Source organism: Pteronotus mesoamericanus, unplaced genomic scaffold, assembly GCF_021234165.1.
Source record: "Pteronotus mesoamericanus isolate MK-2021 breed Mesoamerican mustached bat unplaced genomic scaffold, CSHL_Meso_final contig_68, whole genome shotgun sequence".
NCBI classification, from domain to species: domain Eukaryota; kingdom Metazoa; phylum Chordata; class Mammalia; order Chiroptera; family Mormoopidae; genus Pteronotus; species Pteronotus mesoamericanus.
The window spans coordinates 30,690,912-30,709,964 of NW_026555234.1; the positions used below are offsets into that span (position 1 = coordinate 30,690,912).

Consider the following 19,053-nt stretch of genomic DNA (forward strand, 5'->3'; position numbering starts at 1 on the left):
GAAGAAGGCAGTAGAAGTAAAAGGTAAGTTAAAACAGAAGAAAAAAAAAAAAACAGAAGAGGCTGTTTTTTATAGAACGTGGGAAGAACACAAGGGTAACACTGTTTCTAAGCCATACCTTGTCTTTAGGTAGTTTCCAGATGGGTCTCTATCTGGAGCGAGCCAGGTGGGAATTTCAGACCTGAGCAGGCGAGGCTCCACCCATCTGCCCAGGGAGCTGGCCCTGTCAGCAAACCTTCACCCTTTCGCCACAAGGCTCTGGCCTCTTGCCACCGTGACAGTGCGTATGCTTCCCTGCGACACCCAGGGAACAGCCCACAGAGGGAGAATGGCCTTCGGCCATGCACAGAGGGTAGGAGGACTATCCAAACTGGGACGCACAACTTCTAAATTTGAGCTCTGGGATTCCAGAGAGATTATGTTAACACTGATGGTGTCTCATTCTCAAGCTATATTTAAATCCATCACGTTTGTATGATTAAATAAAAACCTGCTAATATTTTATAGAAAAACTTAACAGCAAACAATTGAAAGAATCTTTATTGTAAACAGAAGTCATTAATAGTTATTACAAACTGAATTAACTGAAACTCAGAGTTAGCAATCTATATCAGATTCATCGGTTTATTTTTGTGTGACCCAATTTGTAATCTTTGCCTCTTCCACACTTTTTAAAAGATTACTAAAATTATCAGCATATGAATGGTCTCTTTTGTCAAATTTAGCACTGGAACATTCTTACCCTCTTAAGAACACTCATTCGAAAGTAGGTAGAACTCCCACCTTTGATCATCAAAGCTATTGCACGAAATTTGTTTCATAATGTAAAAAGAATACAAATAAGTATATTTTTAAATATTACAGACCATACCCAGGCAGTCCTCATCCTGTGTTGTTTTGCCTTTTCCTACCTACTCATTAGTCTCTGAAGCATCTTGCTTTTATTTCGTTTGTCCCCCTGACCACTGTAACGCACTTCTAAAGCACTGCACTGACTTAAACAGGGGTGTGTCTGCCCCCGTTCCCTGGGATCCTGTCCTTGTCATCTGCCTCCCCCAGCCTCCTGCTTGTCACGGCTGTGCTCAATGTAGGGGAGGGGCAACTGGCAGGAAGAGAAAAGTTAACATTTCAGTTTATAGAAAAATGCCATCTGGTGGTGAGAATGAGTATTTGAAGCTTTACTGTTGTGCAAAACAGGTCACAGGTAAAATAGATGGTTTGTTCTTGGTCTGCTTTCCTGTGAATTTTCCATGGCTACATTTCAGGGAAAAGGCAAAGATGACCTGCAAAGTGTCCTCACCTGTTACCTGAACAATCAGTTCTATAAAAACATGAAAATATCCTCTCATGTTAAAAGCACTTAATGGAGATGTATCAAGAACACAAATATTTCTCAAAAAGGAGTAAAAATAGATTATTTCATGAATTACATTTAATAAATAATATGTTGTAACAGTGTTCTGTAGTTTTTGTAAAAATAGTTAAAGAAGTTTTCAAAACAAATCTAAATAGAGCAGATGAGTAACAAATGTAAAATTAAAAAATATACTGAACATCTGAAAGAAAATTTCAGTGAATTTTTTCTGAATATCATTCAGACATTAAATGATACTGAATATAATAGGTTCTGAATATCACTGCAACTAATAACAATCAGAGGTCAGAAATTTCACTCCTTTTTTATCTTCATTTAAAAACTGCACTCAGTATTATGTAGTACGTCAATCTCTGTTTTAGTATACTTTAGTACAGTATTCATAATCTCTAAGGCATTTGGCTTCTGTCAGAGAGTACTGTAACAATATTGAATGCAAATTGTTTTTTTTGTATTGATTTTCTTATCTACATAGTTCAAAGTACCCAGGACAGAATGCTGTTACACTTGAATGCAGGCTGGGGCCTATGCTTTATCACTACTGCCTCCTTTATAGCAAACCACTCTTACGTCTCCGCCCCGATATTATGAATGTCTTACAACACCAGAGAGTTCCTTTCAAGTGAAATATAAAATACATTGAAAACCACTGATTTGAGGGTTGTAAATCATTACAATGGGATGGTGATATCTGAGCAGAGATCAATTCCCATACTTAAAAATTACTTGTATTATTTTCTGCATTAGCATCCTTTTAGTCCAGTGCTTCCCAACTTTTGTCAAGGCATGGCACTGTTTAAAAAAGGTAGTATTTTTACGGCACACGCTGGGGTGAACCCACCAGGCCATTCCTGGCCGGTGGGACTTGCTCGGGGTGGTTGCCTCCCTACTTCTGTGTTTCCTGAGGGCTGAGGGCGTAAGTATTTTGGCAACCCTTTCCCACACATGAGGTATTCCCGTGTGCCATGCCCGCCAGTCGGGAAACGAGGTAGACCATGCCTAGGCCAATTTGGCCTCCCTATGTCTGATACAATGTTTTGGAACTGGCTTAAGATAGTTTAAAATCTGACAGGGATAGGCCACTTTATTTATTTATTTTTTGACATGAGATTGATTGGCTTATTTTTTTAACCAGAGTAAGCAGATCTGCTTTGTTTGATTCTTATCTGTAAGTTTAAGTTAGTCTTCGTTGGTCTGGTAGAGTTTTAAATAATTAAAACCAACACAGGTAGTGAAAATAACAAGGTATTTGGAAGCAGGTGCATCTAGATTTGAATCCCAACTCTGCTATTTTCTATGTGACATCAGGCAAATTTCTGGTCCTCAATTTCCTAATGGTAAAACTGGGATAATAACACCTACTTACAGAGCTCTGGTGAGAATGAGAGACATCACACATGCAATGCCTAGGACAATACCGAGGACGTCCAAGATGCTCAGTGAATGACAGCTATCATCATTACCTCAAAGTTAAAGCTAGGATGGCATTTTAACTTCACCACATTGTGAACTCTTAATATTTATTAATATTTAACAAGTAAACATTCTGTTACAGAGTATTTTATTCCTAGTGCAAAACTAAGGAACCACAGTTTCTTACTATCTCACATACATGAAGTTCTTTAATGACTTCACTTGCATGTGAGAATATGGCTGAAGTTAATGCACTAAAAATCTGTCTTTCCTCTTAGAAGCCAAAAGACAGAGCATGTAACATTCACTGATGGTGTACCTTTTAAACATCGTAAGTGGGTCTATGCCCACTAGTTACCAATGGCTTATTTACAGTGAGGCTAAACAGTTGCTTCAGCCCTTTATCCTTTAGACAAGAAATAGTTGAATTTTAAAAACTCTTTTTAAAAGACTGATTTTGATTTTATTCACTTCTGGTCATTATTTTAGAGAAGGGTAACTTGAAGATCAGTCCAATGTAATGAAAGGTATTAGAATCTAGGCTTTCTGAGAGTATTTTAAATATGGAGATTATATAACAGATACAGTAGTGCTCTGCAGATAAAATAATTACCAGTTATCACAAACTCTGTAAAAACATAATTGCATGCAGACTCTTAAAAAAAGCCAAGTCGTGACAGGAACACATCGAAGACCTCCCTGGACCTTTAGTGACTGTTCCCACAGGGGCTGTCTGCGACCTGGCAGCCCATGTTCTGGGCTGCCACCTGGACTTTGAAGAGGGTGCCGTCGGCGCACATGCAGAGCTTGTAGCGCACCCACTCGCCGGCAGCGAACTGGTCTCCGCTGGAGGAACTGGGCAGGCGAGCTGTGCTGACCACCACAGTTCCATTCAGGATGATGCTGTTTTCCTAGTGGGAGAATAATAATACAATTTATTTACTTCCACAAGTAGGGATACAACACATTTAATAAACAAAACTTACTGGAATGTTAACAAGAAGGCAGTAAGAAAGAGTGGACTCACGACTGAAACAACAACAAAGAAAACAAAACTAATGTTAAGATTAGTAACCTCTTAGTGATAATAGTTCATAATGTTTACCAATATACTTGTAACACAGCTTACTTCTCAATTCGTTAAAATTACATCAAAATTCCTAAGCGCATAAGAAGGCTGATTTGATAAAGTCTCAGAACCTTTTATTTACTTCCTAACACAGTATTAACAAAGTTACTGATTGAAAAGTTTCTGATGATGGTAAGAAAAACATTTTCTCCTAGAGAAAATGAACTTTAATTTCCAATGTCTTTGCAACACCACAAAGGCAGCCTCACACCTGGTCACTGTGAAGGCCAGGCTCCCCAAGGGGGCCGCCTGGAGGGGCTCTTCCTCAATCCCTCGCTTCCAGGGACATTCCTGCATTGTACGCCCTTTCTTTTTAGGAACTCCTAAGCCTCTCTCTCCCTTCTTCCCTCTCTTTTTCCCTTTCTTTTCTCATTCATGCAATAAATAATTATTAAATGTCTACTACGTGTTAGATACTATTCTAGGTGCTGGAGCACAGCAGTTGACAGACAGGCAAAATCCAAGTCTTCATACAGCTGACATGTAGATGGCGGGAGGGGGCAGGCAATAAACACACAGCCAGGTAAAGCAAACAGGACATCATCGGAGAAAAGTCAGTCAGGGTAACTACAGAGAGAGAGACCAGGCAGGGGTTCTACTTTCCACAGTGTGGTCGGGGGAGGCCTCTCTGGAAAGGTAACAGTCCCACAGAAACTGGGTCATGTGAAGGAGAAGCCATGTGGGTAACTGGGGAAGGGCGCTCCGGGCAGAGGGAACGATGCACACAAAGGCCCCACGGAAGGCGTGCCTGGGGCTCAGGAACGAGGAGGAGCCAGTGCGGCCGAAGCAGAGTGAGGGGCAGACTGGTAAGAGATGAGCCAAATAACTAGGGGCCAGGCGTGTAAGGCCAGGAGACGGACTTTGGATTTTATTCTGAACCAGAGGGGAAGCCATTTGGAGGGTTCTGAATAGGGAAGTGACATGATCTTTTAAAAAGGATCACTCTGGCTGCTGCATAGCGGACCGAGTACAAGGGTGAAAGAAGCAGGGACCACTTGGGAGGCTGTTCCAACAGCACAGGCAGGAGCGGCGGTGATTTACACGGTGGTGGTGGTGGTGGTGATGATGGCGGTGGTGGCGGTGGTGGTGGTGGTGATGACGGCGGTGGTGGCGGTGGCGGTGGTGGTTATGGTGGTGGCGGTGGTTATGGTGGTGATGGTGGTTATGGTGGTGGCGGTGGTTATGGTGGTGGCGGTGGTTATGGTGGTGATGGTGGTTATGGTGGTGGCGGTGGTTATGGTGGTGGTTATGGTGGTGGTGGTGGTTATGGTGGTGGTTATGGTGGTGGCGGTGGTTACGGTGGTGATGGTGGTTATGGTGGTGGCGGTGGTTATGGTGGTGGTTATGGTGGTGGTGGTGGTTATGGTGGTGGCGGTGGTTATGGTGGTGATGGTGGTTATGGTGGTGGCGGTGGTTATGGTGGTGGTTATGGTGGTGGCGGTGGTTATGGTGGTGGTGGTGGTTATGGTGGTGGCGGTGGTTATGGTGGTGATGGTGGTTATGGTGGTGGCGGTGGTTATGGTGGTGATGGTGGTTATGGTGGTGGCGGTGGTTATGGTGGTGGTTATGGTGGTGGCGGTGGTTATGGTGGTGGTTATGGTGGTGGCGGTGGTTATGGTGGTGGTTATGGTGGTGATGGTGGTTATGATGGTGAAGGTGGTTATGATGGTGGCGGTGGTTATGGTGGTGGCGGTGGTGATGGTGGTGGCGGTGGTGATGGTGGTGGCGGTGGTGATGGTGGTGGCGGCGGCGGCGGTGATAGTGATGGTGGTGATGGCGGCGGTGGTGGCGATAGTGATAGTGGTGGTGATGGTGGCCTTGGGGGGGCCTGAAGGCTTTGATGATGGACTGATAGGGCCACTTGGGAACCCTGAAAGAAATGAATGTTTGGGGGGAAGGGGAGAAAATATGAAGATTTTTGTATTGTTGAGTTTGAAATGCCTGTTTGACATTAAAGTGGGGTACGTGAGAAGGTAGTTGGATGTGTGAATCTTAGTTCAAATAGAGATAAAAACAGAAATTCCAAATTTGAGACTCATGAGCTTATGGCAGACATTTTAAGCAATGAGAAAAGTTGGTTATGAAGTAATGAAAATAGCTAATTGACCAGGAAGTGATGGTATCTGGACTAAAAAGACCTGTGACGAATTTTTCAATTTTGTTCCAATGCTGCCATCTTGTGGTCATTTAATATAATTTTCTTTAAATTGGCTAAACCAGTTTTTTTTTAAAACACTTTGATAAAATTCTTTCTAATGATTTGCTATACACTTAGAAATAACCACTAATATTAACTGAATCAAAACGCTAATTATCTTTTCAATATTGGCTTCTATTTCTTTAACTATATAAAAACTGATATGTGTATATGTACATTTCAAAGTAATTTAATATTTGTCACATTAACAACAGGTAGAATTTCCAGGTAGAAAAAAATAAAAGCTTTAGATAACTTGCTAATGGTACAAATCTATCACATCTATTACTTCTTTGAGTTTCCAGTGCAGAGAACAACAGCCCTGCTCTGACCGCTGAACTCTGTTTTCTTAGAGGAATGGCTTCTTACTACAGTCTATGGAAAAAGTACTCAGTATTGTCACTGAATTTCTGGCAAGAATCACATGTCATGTTCACCTTCTTTTTTAGAGATTGAAATATGCACTTTAGGGGAGGAAAGGCAGTTTATTAAAGTGAAAGAACTTAATTTTTTAAAGTTTATTTTTTCTAAGAGCTATAAAATTAGAGTTAAATAAAGGAAAGAATTACTATGAAAGTCCTTAGGTTTAAGTTCACTTTTGTCATTTAATGCTTGGTAAAAAAAAAAAAAAGTTAATTAGATTTAATTAAGTAGCATATAGCAGGTACCAAAAAATATTTTGAATAAACATGCTTTGACCAGAATTGTGAGCAGGTAGAACTTTTTCAGATTTATGGATCCCTTACATAAAATATGTACCTATTAAAATTCAGATATAATCTGGGAAGCACAAAGAAAACCTCACTTTTCAAGAGCTATAATAAAGGCAAAAACTGTTTTCATTTTGAATTAATAACAGATGTATAAATAAAATTACATGCTATACATTTGCTAATTGATTTTCACATCACTGGGTAGAAAAAACAGGAAGGGATATGAAAAACCTTTAATTGAAAAGAAACCAAACAGCTCCACAGAATGTATATTTACTTTGATCTTCCAGAAGTTTCTTTTGAAAGTTTTTTGCTGTTGTTGTTTTTTGGTTTTTGTTTCTGTATTTTAAAATAATACAGGTATCATCATATAAGCTTTTATAAAGAAAGTGACAGGCAAGCAGAAATGAAATAAAAATAAAATTCATCTGTTATCCTGCTACCCATCGCTAACCACTGTTGACATTTGGCAGGCCCACCCAGACTTTATAAACATACATATGTTCTGCAAAATAAAAACTAGATATTTCACAAATTATTTTATAACTTTCTATTATCTTCACAATCTATTTTTAACATTTTTCTATATAAAAAACCATACAACTATATTATCATTTTTAATAATTGTACACTATTTCACATACAGATTTATGTACCCAATAATTTAATTAATTCTCTTAAAATTCTTAAAATATACTCACTGCTTTTAACTCCATGTTACCACCCATGTGAAATTCAATGGTTTTGCCCATGATGAACACTCCTTCATTTCCACGCACTATAGCACGTCCATCAACTTTTATATTTAAGTCACTAGTAGCATTGCTGGTAATCTGAAAATTTAAAAAAAAAGTAGTGAAAATAGTTTCTAAATTAAGGTGAGAATTATTATCAGAGATAGAGGAATAGGACTTTGAACCATGAAATATGCAAGGCAAGTGTTTTTATTCATGTTTTACAAATGATGAGGTAAAGAGATGGCTTGGTAATGATCACATAAGCTAGGTAATGACAAATCTAAACTTATCCTTTCCCCTTGATGGAATTTCTTTCATGCCACCATAAAACAGTAAAAATCCCCTCCCACTTTGTACCTTTAGACCAGCAATTTTCAACCAGTGTGCCACAAGAATTTTAAACATGCAGTACCTGACTATTTAGTCAGGGGTACTGACCTCTTTCCCCTTAGATTGTCAAATAAAAAAAATGACAACAGCCAACACAACAATAGCTGTCTGGTGAGAATGAATAAAAATTATACCTATATTTTTTGTCAGATTGGCAAAAATATGTATGTTTTTGGTGTGCCGCTAAATTTTAGTAGTTTTTGTGTGACATGAGATGAAAAAGGTTGAAAATAGCTGCTTTAAACAGTAATTCTGTTCCATTAATAAAGCAAAGAACATAAATCATACCCTTTCCGTAGATGCTTTTTGAACATTCAAACTTTTCACTCCACTTGGCAAATGAAACTCATGAGTTTCATAGTCTGTGCTGAATAAAATATTTTGAGTCCTTGGGTCAAAAAACTGCATACCAATGTCACTTGTAATAGAAGTTTTGTTCTTTTCTACACTGAGTTTTGTTGTCCCTTGCTGAAAAACAATCTTCAGAAAAACACTTTATTGTGAATATGTTTTCAAAAAAGACTGCATCCAAAATTCACCAAGAACATTATAAAAGCACTGTAATAATAGGCTAATGTCAAATAATTTTAACTGGGTGTCTGTCTTTTCCCCCTCCACCCACTTGGGAGAAAGATTCTTTAAAACGGGGGCTTACATATTTATTTGCTTATACTGCTCTGCACAAACATGTGGGTAGCAGAGCACAGGGATCTACACTTAAGATGGGCAGGGGAGGTTAGGGCACCTCCTTGAGGTTCTATGCAGTTGAAACCGAGTGTTACAGCCACCACTCGGCAGGGGCTGCCAATGACTAGATAGGCGTATTCTCCTTTAGACTCCCAGAAAGCAGAAGGTTTTCTAACCTGGGAAGGTGCTTTTAAAATGGTTTTCTTATATAGAGAAGAAGGGAGTAAACTACATATTCTTAATTATACCTATCAAAGAACATGTGACCATGGGCAAAACCTAGAATATTAAGCACCTAACATTAATAAATTATAAAACCAACAATAATATTAATATACTTATGAATTTTTCTCTAAAGGAAAATACCCATTTCCAATAATCAAATTAGGATTTTACAAAGAACTTTAATGCCCCTCACTTAAATGTGGTGACTTACGGGCTGGTTGTTGCCAGTGATGACCAAATTTTCATTCCGCCTTCCTCCCACTGTGCTCTTATAAAGAGGGTGTATAACTCCCATGTCGGACACTTGCTTGAACCGAAGCAGACCGCTTTCATGAAACTCCAAGCTGTCACAGCCGTTGGGTCCAATGCGAATCACAGCCCAGATAACCAGGGTTATCTAAGAAAGCACAAGCCCACTGTTAATAGGCAGCAAACATTGGACAGGATTGGGAAACAAAGAGAGAAGATAATTACCAAAGGATAAAACTTCCTAAGTGTTTCAGCATGAGGTGAACTTATCAGTTGGTTCTCTACTTATAAATAAAACCGTTTAATTTCTATCAGAATATTACATCCACGTACCTGAGGGTCAAAAAGTGCTGAAAGGTCTACAATTGAAAAAGAGCAGTTCATTTCTCCTATGCCTCCATATCTCACCCAGGGACAACCACTTGCAGCCATCTTATCAATTTTGTCTAGGATTTATCTTCATATTTTAAAATAATACTTGTACATTATTTCTTCTGTCATCAATTTTAGGTTTCATCTACTGATTTTTCTACTGTAACAGGTGAGAATTTTAGCTCCTTTATATTTCTTCACCTCCAACTTCAATCCCAAATTTTGGTTGAATCCATGCTTAGTATATTCAGTTTATGACCGTATAAATATTATTCACTGCTAAGCCAAATACTACACTATGATAGCAGTTGCTTTCTGGTACTCTGTGTCTCTCAGAGTTTAACAGTCTTCCCTTCATTTGCTTAGTTTCTTTGAAAATCTGACTAAATCATTTCAAACCCTCCAAAATTTTTATCAAATGCCTCTCAACTAAATGTTCTAGAAGTCCGAGCCTCTCTGGGAATTTATGAGCTCTATTTTCTCTCTCAGGAGTCCTGGCTGCAACACGGACTCCACCGGGGGTCTGCTGCATGGCTGTGAACAGGAGCTTTTCCTTCCCTTTCTCACTGGAACTTCCTTTTGTCCTTCCCACAGATGCCCCTGCTTTCTGTGTCCTTGTCTTCAACTTCCTGCTTTGGTACCTCCTTTTAGTAAAGCACACACCCTGCCATGGCTTCCTTAGAAAGAATGCATGTGAAGTAAAATTATTTTGAGAGTGTGCATGTCTAAAGAATGTCTTTATAATCCCTCCCATCTGACGATAGGCCAGCTTTGTGTATGTTTCTAGATTTGAAACTGTTTTCTCTCCAAAATTTAAAGGTCCTTCTTCCTTACCTTCTAGTTTCCAGTGCTGCTCTTTTGACAGGTCTGATGCAACTCTAATGTTCTATTTTTTATACATAACCTGTCTCTTTTTCCTCTGGAAGACTTTAGGATCTTCTCTTTAATCCTGGTTTCCTTCAGTTTCAAAGCGATGGCCTTGGCATGAGGCTTTTCTATGTTACGCTGGACCCGGAATAGTACTTTCCGTCTGTCCTAGGAAGTTTTCTTAGTTCATTTACTTGAAAACTTTCTCCCCAGTGTGTTCCGTTTTTTCTCTTTCTGAAACTCCTATTAACAGAATGTTACAGTTCCTGGATTAATCCTTTAATTTTGTTAAACTTTCTGGGAGAGCTCCTTTTCTTTGTCTTCCAGTATCTATCTATCTATCTATCTATCTATCTATCTATCTATCTATCATCTATCTATCTAATTCTGTAAGCTGTTCCTTATTCCGTAATTGCTCCTTTTTAATGGCATGTAACCCTTGTTTCATGGATGCAATATCCTCTTTTTTCTCTAAAGATATTGATTATAGGTGTTTTTTTTTTTTTTGTTTTCTGCCATTCATTGCACTTTATCTCCTTGCGTTCCTACTTTCCCCGTGGGTTGGATGTTTCTCACCTCTATCATTTTTCGGTTCTGGGAGCTTTCCGAAAAAACATTGACCCCTGGAGGCTCAGTGTCCGTATTTCACAGTGACGTTGCAACAAGTCCTCGGGAAGTTCTCTGTGTGGGGTGGGCTTGTGACTGAGGCTTCTCGTGGCCTTTTCACTAGGACCCACCAAATGTCAGCATCTTCAGGTCGTTTCTCTAAGGCGTTTGTTTCTCCAGAGAAGGCCCTTTCATCTCCTGCCCAGGGGATGGAAGCCTGGGGCCAGGAGCTGGAGACGAGCCTGGGAGGGAAATCTCAGTGCTGGGATTCAGACTTCCGGCCTTCAGTGCAGAAACCCATCCCTGCCCTTGCCGGTACAGTCAGGCGCTAAGAATCCTCTCCGGTTCAGTGTTTTCTTGCGTGGGGTTAGGAGGGCTGTTGTCTAACTGCAGGCTGGAAGGGAAGGAAGGCTAGGGACCTCATGGCTCCTTCTACAAGTTTTTCAAACAAGCTGTTTTCAATTCTTGCCTCACCCTTGCTTAAGTTCCTGAAGCTTTTCAGGATTCTGCAAAGCACTTTCACCGGCACACCCAGCCACCGGCTCCGCAATACACACAGTGGATTCTTTTCTCCGATAAGTTATTTGCTATTCCTCCTCCTCCTTTTTGTTTTCATATACCATGATTTAGGATTTCAGTTGCCTCCCACTGTCTTCCAAGATGTTTCTTGGAAGATATTGACATTTTACCTGGGATGAACTTTTTTAGAGAGAAATGGAATGAAAATGTCTTGAATCTGCCACCTTAATCAAAAGTTTCCAATAAGATAAATTAACAAAATAAAATACTTTCAGAATAGGTGCTCCTAGTAAAGCTATTTATAGTACCAGCTCTTTTTGGTTTAAGTGAAGAATTAGGCACAAAGTTTTAGGTGTACATAAATACAAAGGACTGGCATGAAAGTATTAGAAGTAAAAAACAGATGAAATCACCTTAGAACTGCTGAAGTCCATGTTCACAGTCTCAGGTATACCAGAGATTTCCACTCTCTGCTGTGAATTGTCCTACTTTAGTGAAGTGTACAGCTAGCTCATTTGGGGGAAGAGTCGACATATATCCTACAGTGGGTAATCTTTCTTAATGATTTTAAATTATTTTAAATTCTATATGTTTTCATTTACATAAAAAGAATTTGGAAAGGCTGGCAGACTTTGTTATTTCAGATCACCCTCTGAAAATTTAACCCTCAGATCGTTACAACCTTGGATTACAAGTGTTCTTCTATAAAATAGCAACTATCTTTAGAAAAAGCAACATGCCATGTCCTCAGCACTATAGTATAAATTAGCATACCAGATCCTTTCGTTCTCTGACAGCAGAGATTTAAGCCTATAAAATATCATCCTTTGCTGTCATCCAAGGGTTTACAATTTTAAAGATCTAGCTGAGGAGGTAAGACTAAATGTGGGAAAAATTGAACAAAAAGAGAAAGGATTATATTCTTTAGGAGAGGTGAAGCAGTAAAATCATCCTGGCAAAAGTCTCTTCCACTGAGTTGATTCTACCTTTTTAAAAGTCCTTTAAAGGGAAGAATCCATGAACGTTTTTTTTTAAAGAAAATGAAAACATGACAGTATTAGTGTACTCAGTTTTATACATATATTCATTAAAACTCAATATGAGATAACACATATTTAGAAAAGCAGAAAGAGGGTCCCAAAAGACATTATAGAAACAATGTCCATGATTTCACTGAAAAACAAAAGAAGAACGCCCCATGGTAATTAAAAAGAATAGCCTGTACTCTGTACTCACAATGAAGTTGATGACAGCCAGGATGAACAAGAGGATAACCACACAGACGGCCAAACTGCCCTTTCTCCCTCTCAAGCCCGTCTTGTGGAGGCGATCTTCATCGATGGGAATATATCCAGCTTTAAAGTTACTATTGTGCTCTTTATTGACATTCCTTCTCTCAACGGCCTTCTCACGCATGGACTTCTTTACCGGACCATTGGAACTTTGCTAAAACAAAGTACAACACGTTGGAACAGCTACATGCTCTCTTTTTGATGCATTCACTTATTAAGTGCATATTCATAACCAAAGAAAGCTGACTTGGTCAGTGATATATTTTCCACTAACAAACTTCAAGTCACGTTGAGTCTCAGGCTCCAAGCATGGACATTAATTGCCATGCTGGGAGGGGTGGCAGAGAACCTTCAATGCGACCATTTGGTAGCTGATTTCCACTCTCTGCTTTGAACTGTCCTACTTTAGTAAGTGTACAGCTAGCTCATTTGGGGGAAGAGTCGACATATATCCTACAGTGGGGAATCTTTCTTAATGATTTTAAATTATTTTTAATTCTATATGTTTTCATTTACATAAAAAGAATTTGGAAAGGCTGGCAGACTTTGTTATTTATCAAAGCTAAAGCACACATTACCGGAGACCAGCAGCTTCTAAGGTGTGGGCTGGGGAGTCCTGCAGGGTCCTCTGAACCCTCCCAGGGGGCTGGAGGGTGAAAACTATTTTCCAAATAACACGAAGATGTGGTTTTTCCTTTTTCACTCTCTCTCATGAATACACAGTGGAACTTTCCATAGGCTCCATGCCTGTATGGGATGACATCACCGCTCTCACAGCTAATAAAATTGTGCTTCGTGTATTTCTGTGTTAAAACTTTTTCAGTTTTAAGTTCTCATATGGTAAATATCAATGGATATAACCCACGTAAACGAAAGTTCTTTGGGATCCTCAGTAATTTTTAGGAGTATAACAAGGACCCCGGACCAAAAGTTTTGAGAACCTGGCATCCACTATGGTTGCATAACATTCTAGGTATTAATCTGGTACATCACAAATGCAAAGGGAACGGGTAGAAATGGATACTGCCCGACTCACCCATGTTTTAGAGCTCTGAGAAAACCCACTTACTAAATAGGCATTTATTAAGCATGTCATGCTCAAACACCAATACCATAAACAGGAATACAAAAGAAATATAGGACAGGATCCTTACCCTCTAGATATTATAAATGCGACTTGGATACATAAAACAGTAATGCAGTAAAGTAGTTTGTACGTTGCGGTGCCAAAACCAATAGTATAGACAATACACGCTGTGGAGTTTAATGGGAGGACAGACAGGATGGCTTGGAGTTGTCAGGAAACTGGCCCGAGGGGGTTGGTCAGATCTGGCAATTCTGGGAGAATAAAGGAGGAAAAGTAGGGCAGGTTGGGAACATTCTTGCACTGCTGGGTACGAATTCTAGTCTCCACGTCTTTTTAATTGGGAGTCATTGGGAGATTCTGAACAAGAATGATGTTTCCGGATGCTACATGTGTGGGCGTTTGTAGGGGAGCTAGGAAACACAACTACCGGGAAGTAGGCCGTTGGGATGCTGTGGAAAGGAAGGCCTAAACTAGGGTGGGATAAGAAAGGACAGGTAAAAAATATACTTCAAGAGAAAGCTTAGCTGAACTTGTAGCCACGTTAAAGAAAAGAATCTCATATTTACTAAATGGTGACTAGTTCAATATGGGCAATGAAGGAGGAAGGAGATAACTACACGTTGCCTTTGAATTGAATGTGAAATAACCACGTGACTCAAAGGCAACAGGAAGGATGCAATGGGATGTTCGGTTATCAGGACCAGAGGTACAGATTTGAGAGCCCTCAGTCTCGAGGTAAGTTAAATCTCTGAGATGAAGTATTGGGAAACTTTAAATGTGCAGGAACAATGGAAGAATAAGAAATACAATGAATGGTAAGAAAATCCAGGGTGCACAGTGTTGCTGAATTTGATTCGTCAGGAAGTGCCTCCATAACTTTCAAAGTTGAACTTTGTATAGCAAATTGGTAAGTAGGGAATAGTCTTGAAAAGATGCCAGTGTGTATGCATCTATTTTCAAGTCCGGAAGAGCGGAAAGAAAGATTATATCCACAGAATTAGGTACTATCAGAGGAAATTGTGCTTCTTTTGTTTTAGAACCCCCTTTTCCTCCCCCAATTTGGAGGGGGGGTGGCACTTGCATGCTTGATAGCAGAGGGAAAGACGTCCAGAGAGGCAGACCACACATCTCAGAGTAGAGCAGGGTACTACTCTGCAGGAGGCAGGAAAGAAAGTGATACGGAGTACAGGAGAATGAACAGTCTTAAAGGGTGGGTTCCCACTTCACTGAAGTGGTTCACACAAGGAAGGGCAAACATTCTTCTTTTTCCTAAGAATGTTAAAGGCAAGCCCATCTGGTGTTGGGGGTAGCAGGCTGGTTGATGGCTTATGGAAAAAGACAGGAATAATCATTGCGGGTCATGTGGCAGACAAAAATTGTTAAAATTCCACAATGCAGCAAGGAAGGCTCCGTAGAAGATAAATTCAATCTACTCAACAGGTTTTTTCCACAAAGCAGAATGCCAAATGCAGCTGTGTAGGTTGTATAACTGCATGGAGTGCGACATCTATGAGGGTGCATTGATACTGCAGATGTTTTACAGTCAAATATGTGTTTTTATAGTTTTTCCCCCGAAGGTAGTGGAATACCTTAAGAGAGGTGTGCTTTCTTCTAATTTTTATAGACACTTGTGACAGCGCTGAGAGGTAGGCAATTCAGGTCTTAGCCCAAGTTTGAATATAGGTCTATGTAAAGGAGGACAGGGCAAAATTCATCCCTGCTGGACGCATTCTTTACTCTTCCCTGCCAATTCATATACATCATTATAGTCACTGGATGCATTTAACAGTTACTGAAGAGTGACGGCATGCCAGATGCACGGACTGCCAAGATGAGCAAGTTACAGCACCTACCCTCAATGAATTTACAAGCAAGTAAGTAGAAAGACAAGGTCAGTAACAGTGGCAGTTCAGCACGGCGAGTGCCGTGGTAGGCAGCGCGCAGGACACTGACAGAGTCCGTGAGAGGACTGCCATGCTGCTTAGTGAGCAGGGGCGTCGGCTGAAGGTGTTTAAGCCAATTTGAGCTTTCAGTTGAACCTTGAATCAGACAAATGGTGTTAGTCAGGCAAAAGTGCCGAGAAAGGGATTCCAGGCAGAGGGAACAGCATGGAAATTCTGAGTACAGGTTATCTCTGGGCAAACGAGTTTTGTAGCTTTACATGGGTGGTGAAGAGGGTAAGAAAAGGCATGGCGCAAAAAGTGCGGTCAGAGATGTTGTTAGAAGCCAGTCAATGAATGGACATAAGTACCATGTCAAGAACAATGGACTTCATCTTTAAGGTGATGGGGAACTACCAAAAATTTAAAATATGTTAGTTTTGCATTTGCATTACGACAAATTAAACCCAAAAGCGATGAACTGGAATAGAAGAGTTTCAAGTTGGCGAGAGCAGCAGCAGGTTTCTCGCACAGTCCCAAACGAGGGCTTGACTGAGGGGGTTCTTTGTTCAAATACCAAGCCTGGGACAGCACAGCATTAGACCAAATGCGGAGCCCTTCTGAGCACCCCTAAGCTGGCCCGGATCCCAGGTGTCTGGCTAGGTTAACCAGGAGAATGAATGGTTGTAGCCCTTTTAATAGTAAATACAGTACAATCCAGTTTTGAACATTTTTGAGTTTGAACTGCCCATGGAAAATTCAGTTACATTCAAGGCTAGAGACATAAATGCATATCTTTAAAGTGGAGATGGATCAAACTGCTGGTTTATGTGTAAAGCAAGAATAAAACCTTGGTGGAACCTCAAGAACATCAATAGGTGATGAAGACTTGAACTATTTAAAACAGAAACTGATAAATTAGGAGGGAAATCAGGAAAGCCAGGGGACAATTTTACCCTCTACAACTCCAGACTTTGTCTCCTCTCACCTATTCTATTCTATTCTATTCTATTCTATTCTATTCTATTTTACTGTTTTAACCTGTAGCTGGCCTATTGTCTTCAGATTGTTCTGCATTTGTTAGGCAATTTGACTTTAAGCTCCTTGAAGGCAGGTTTCATGTTTTCTATGTTTTGTATTCCTTAGAATGACTCTTCCAGTGATATATGTCTAATAGGTCTCTGAAAGCAGTTAATCACCCAAGAAAATCTTTCCAGAAAAAAAAAAAAAAGATTTTCTGGAAACAGAATGTTGGTTGACTCTTTTTTTTAAAACAATGTTTAAAAATGGGACTTTTTCCAAAGAAACTATCACATAATAGTTGTTTTTTTCCTAAAGGGAAATAACAGTTAAAATAAAAAATGATCATGAAAATTATTTTTGTTATGAGATCACCCTAGTAACTATAAATATATATTTACATACACATTCATACATACATGTGTGTATACACCTATACCTATATCTATATCTATATCTTGCATTTGGGGGATAATAGCCTTTGAAGCTATTCTACGTTACAAGATTATAATGCAGATCAGGAAATACTTGATAAAGCATTTTTAAAAATTATTTTAAACCAGTCGGATAGGAGACAGTTTTATACTGGTGACTAACTCTCCAAAAATCAAAGCAGAGGAGACGCCTGGACGTCTGCACATCCCTAAAGGGGACGGCAGGAACAAGAAGTGGCCGCGAGCGGACACCGGGCGACAGCTGACTGTTTCTTGGCTGCAGTCAGGGGAGCCTCGCGGCGCCGGGGCCGAGGTTATTTTTACCCGCATCTTTGCTGGCCACTGAGCCGGGCGCGTCCTGGCGCAGGCTCCGGGCTGCCACGCAGCCTCTGGACTCTCAGCACAGCGACCCCTGCTCACCCAGCCGAGGGACAGCCAAGCCAGGCGCAGGGCAGCGGCTTGCTCCCCGTCCCTGCTCCGGAGCCCCTACCCGGGGTCCCGCCCGGCCTTAGCCAGCATCCCGGGGTGCGGACAGCTCCTCCCGCCCCGCCCCGCCCCGCCGAGCCCGGCTCCGCAGCGCCTGGCCTCGGCGGGCCCGCTCGCCCCGGTCCCCGCCAGCCGGCCAACCCTACGGCGGGCCCCAGCGGTAGGACCCCGGCGCGCCTGTACCTCCAGTCCCCCGCCGCGACGGCGCTCACAGACCTGCTCGGCCGCCGCCGCAGCCGCCGCTGCCGCCATCTTCCCGCGCCCGCTGCCGCCGCCGCCGCCGCCGCCGCACCCCGAGCGCGAGCGCCTGCGCCTGCGCCCTGGAGGCAGGGGCGGGAGGGGTACCCGCTCTCCTACTAGCCCTCCGGGGCAGTGGGGTTTGGAGCGCGCCAAGCTGCAAGCGCACGCTCTGCTGCCCCCTGCACCCGGGACTCTGGCCTCGGGACCATTTTCCCACGCACGCGGGGATTCCTCGCGACCTGGGCTGCCTCTGGATTCTATCGAAAGGGCACGAGGACGCCTCTCTCTTTGCCCTCCATTCCCCGTCAAGCAGGGCTGGTGCCATCCCGGGCTGGGAGATTCTCCTTGCGTCACTGGCTCGAGTGTCCGGGCTGGAAAAGGGCATTTTCCAGAGTGCACGTGGGCGAAGAAAGAGTGGCAATGAGGATAGGAGGTAACACATCGCCACTTAGCCCGCTAAAATCTTGAAAACGATGAGCCCTCAAGGAAACAGCCATTCAGGGATGCTTCTTACCTTCGGAGGACCTGTAAAGTCTCATGCCTTTTTTCTGTGGCATTGGGGGTCGGCTTTTCCACTTAGTATTGGAGATAGTGCACCCGGGGAACCTAATGTAGCAGTATCTTCTGCCCACCAGGAAGCACCCAAATGTACAAGTCACTTGAATACACATTCCTTGTTCCCGGTCTTCAGTAGGATCCAATAATCCTTTTAGGATTTTTGTTTTTGTTTTTGTTTTTTAAATGCAGTGAGGGCAGTAGCAACCAAAGTGCAAAAACTTTTTCTCAGGTAGCTGAAACCACTTTTAGTAAGCACCTTTGGGCCCTAGGGTTGCCTAATTCAGCAGGACGCACCAAAGAGACTAGCTGGCAAAACTTTTCTTTCTCTAGGAACTAGATCAGTTTTGCTTTTTGATGTCTGGAGCCATTATTTCACTGCTATGCCTACTTTACATCAGAGGATTGCTGTGAATTTTAAATAGATAATCTGTTGCATAATAAATACCTCATAAAATTTTCCCTTCTCTTCCCTGATTTTGGCTAATGTGGTCTTTTCAAAATGTATTATCTTCAAACTTTTATTTTCTGAAATAATAATATTTAGAGACTACTGTGTACCTGGCAATGCCTCTTTAAT

General features: G+C 41.4%; 1 protein-coding gene across 1 annotated transcript; it reads right to left on the reverse strand.

Annotated features, from left to right (window-relative positions):
• Nucleotides 1-499: 499 nt before the first annotated feature.
• Nucleotides 500-17,987, reverse strand: SGCB (sarcoglycan beta). Its single transcript, XM_054582157.1, has 6 exons — nt 17,895-17,987; nt 12,716-12,925; nt 9,078-9,263; nt 8,243-8,434; nt 7,529-7,660; nt 500-3,699 (listed from the first exon to the last, which is right to left on the reverse strand). Exons 1-6 carry the CDS (start codon nt 17,928-17,930, stop codon nt 3,496-3,498), a joined length of 960 nt encoding a protein of 319 aa, XP_054438132.1. The 5' UTR covers nt 17,931-17,987; the 3' UTR covers nt 500-3,495.
• Nucleotides 17,988-19,053: the final 1,066 nt, after the last annotated feature.

Bases quoted from the DNA above. Each gene is read 5' to 3' on its own strand.
- SGCB (XM_054582157.1), bottom strand. From the start codon at position 17,930: ATGGCGGCAGCGGCGGCTGCGGCGGCGGCCGAGCAG. The intron at 12,926-17,894 runs GTCTGTGAGCGC...ACTTTGTTTTAG, and splicing joins CTGCGGCGGCGGCCGAGCAG to CAAAGTTCCAATGGTCCGGT. The intron at 3,700-7,528 runs GTGAGTATATTT...TTCTCCCACTAG, and splicing joins GTAACATGGAGTTAAAAGCA to GAAAACAGCATCATCCTGAA.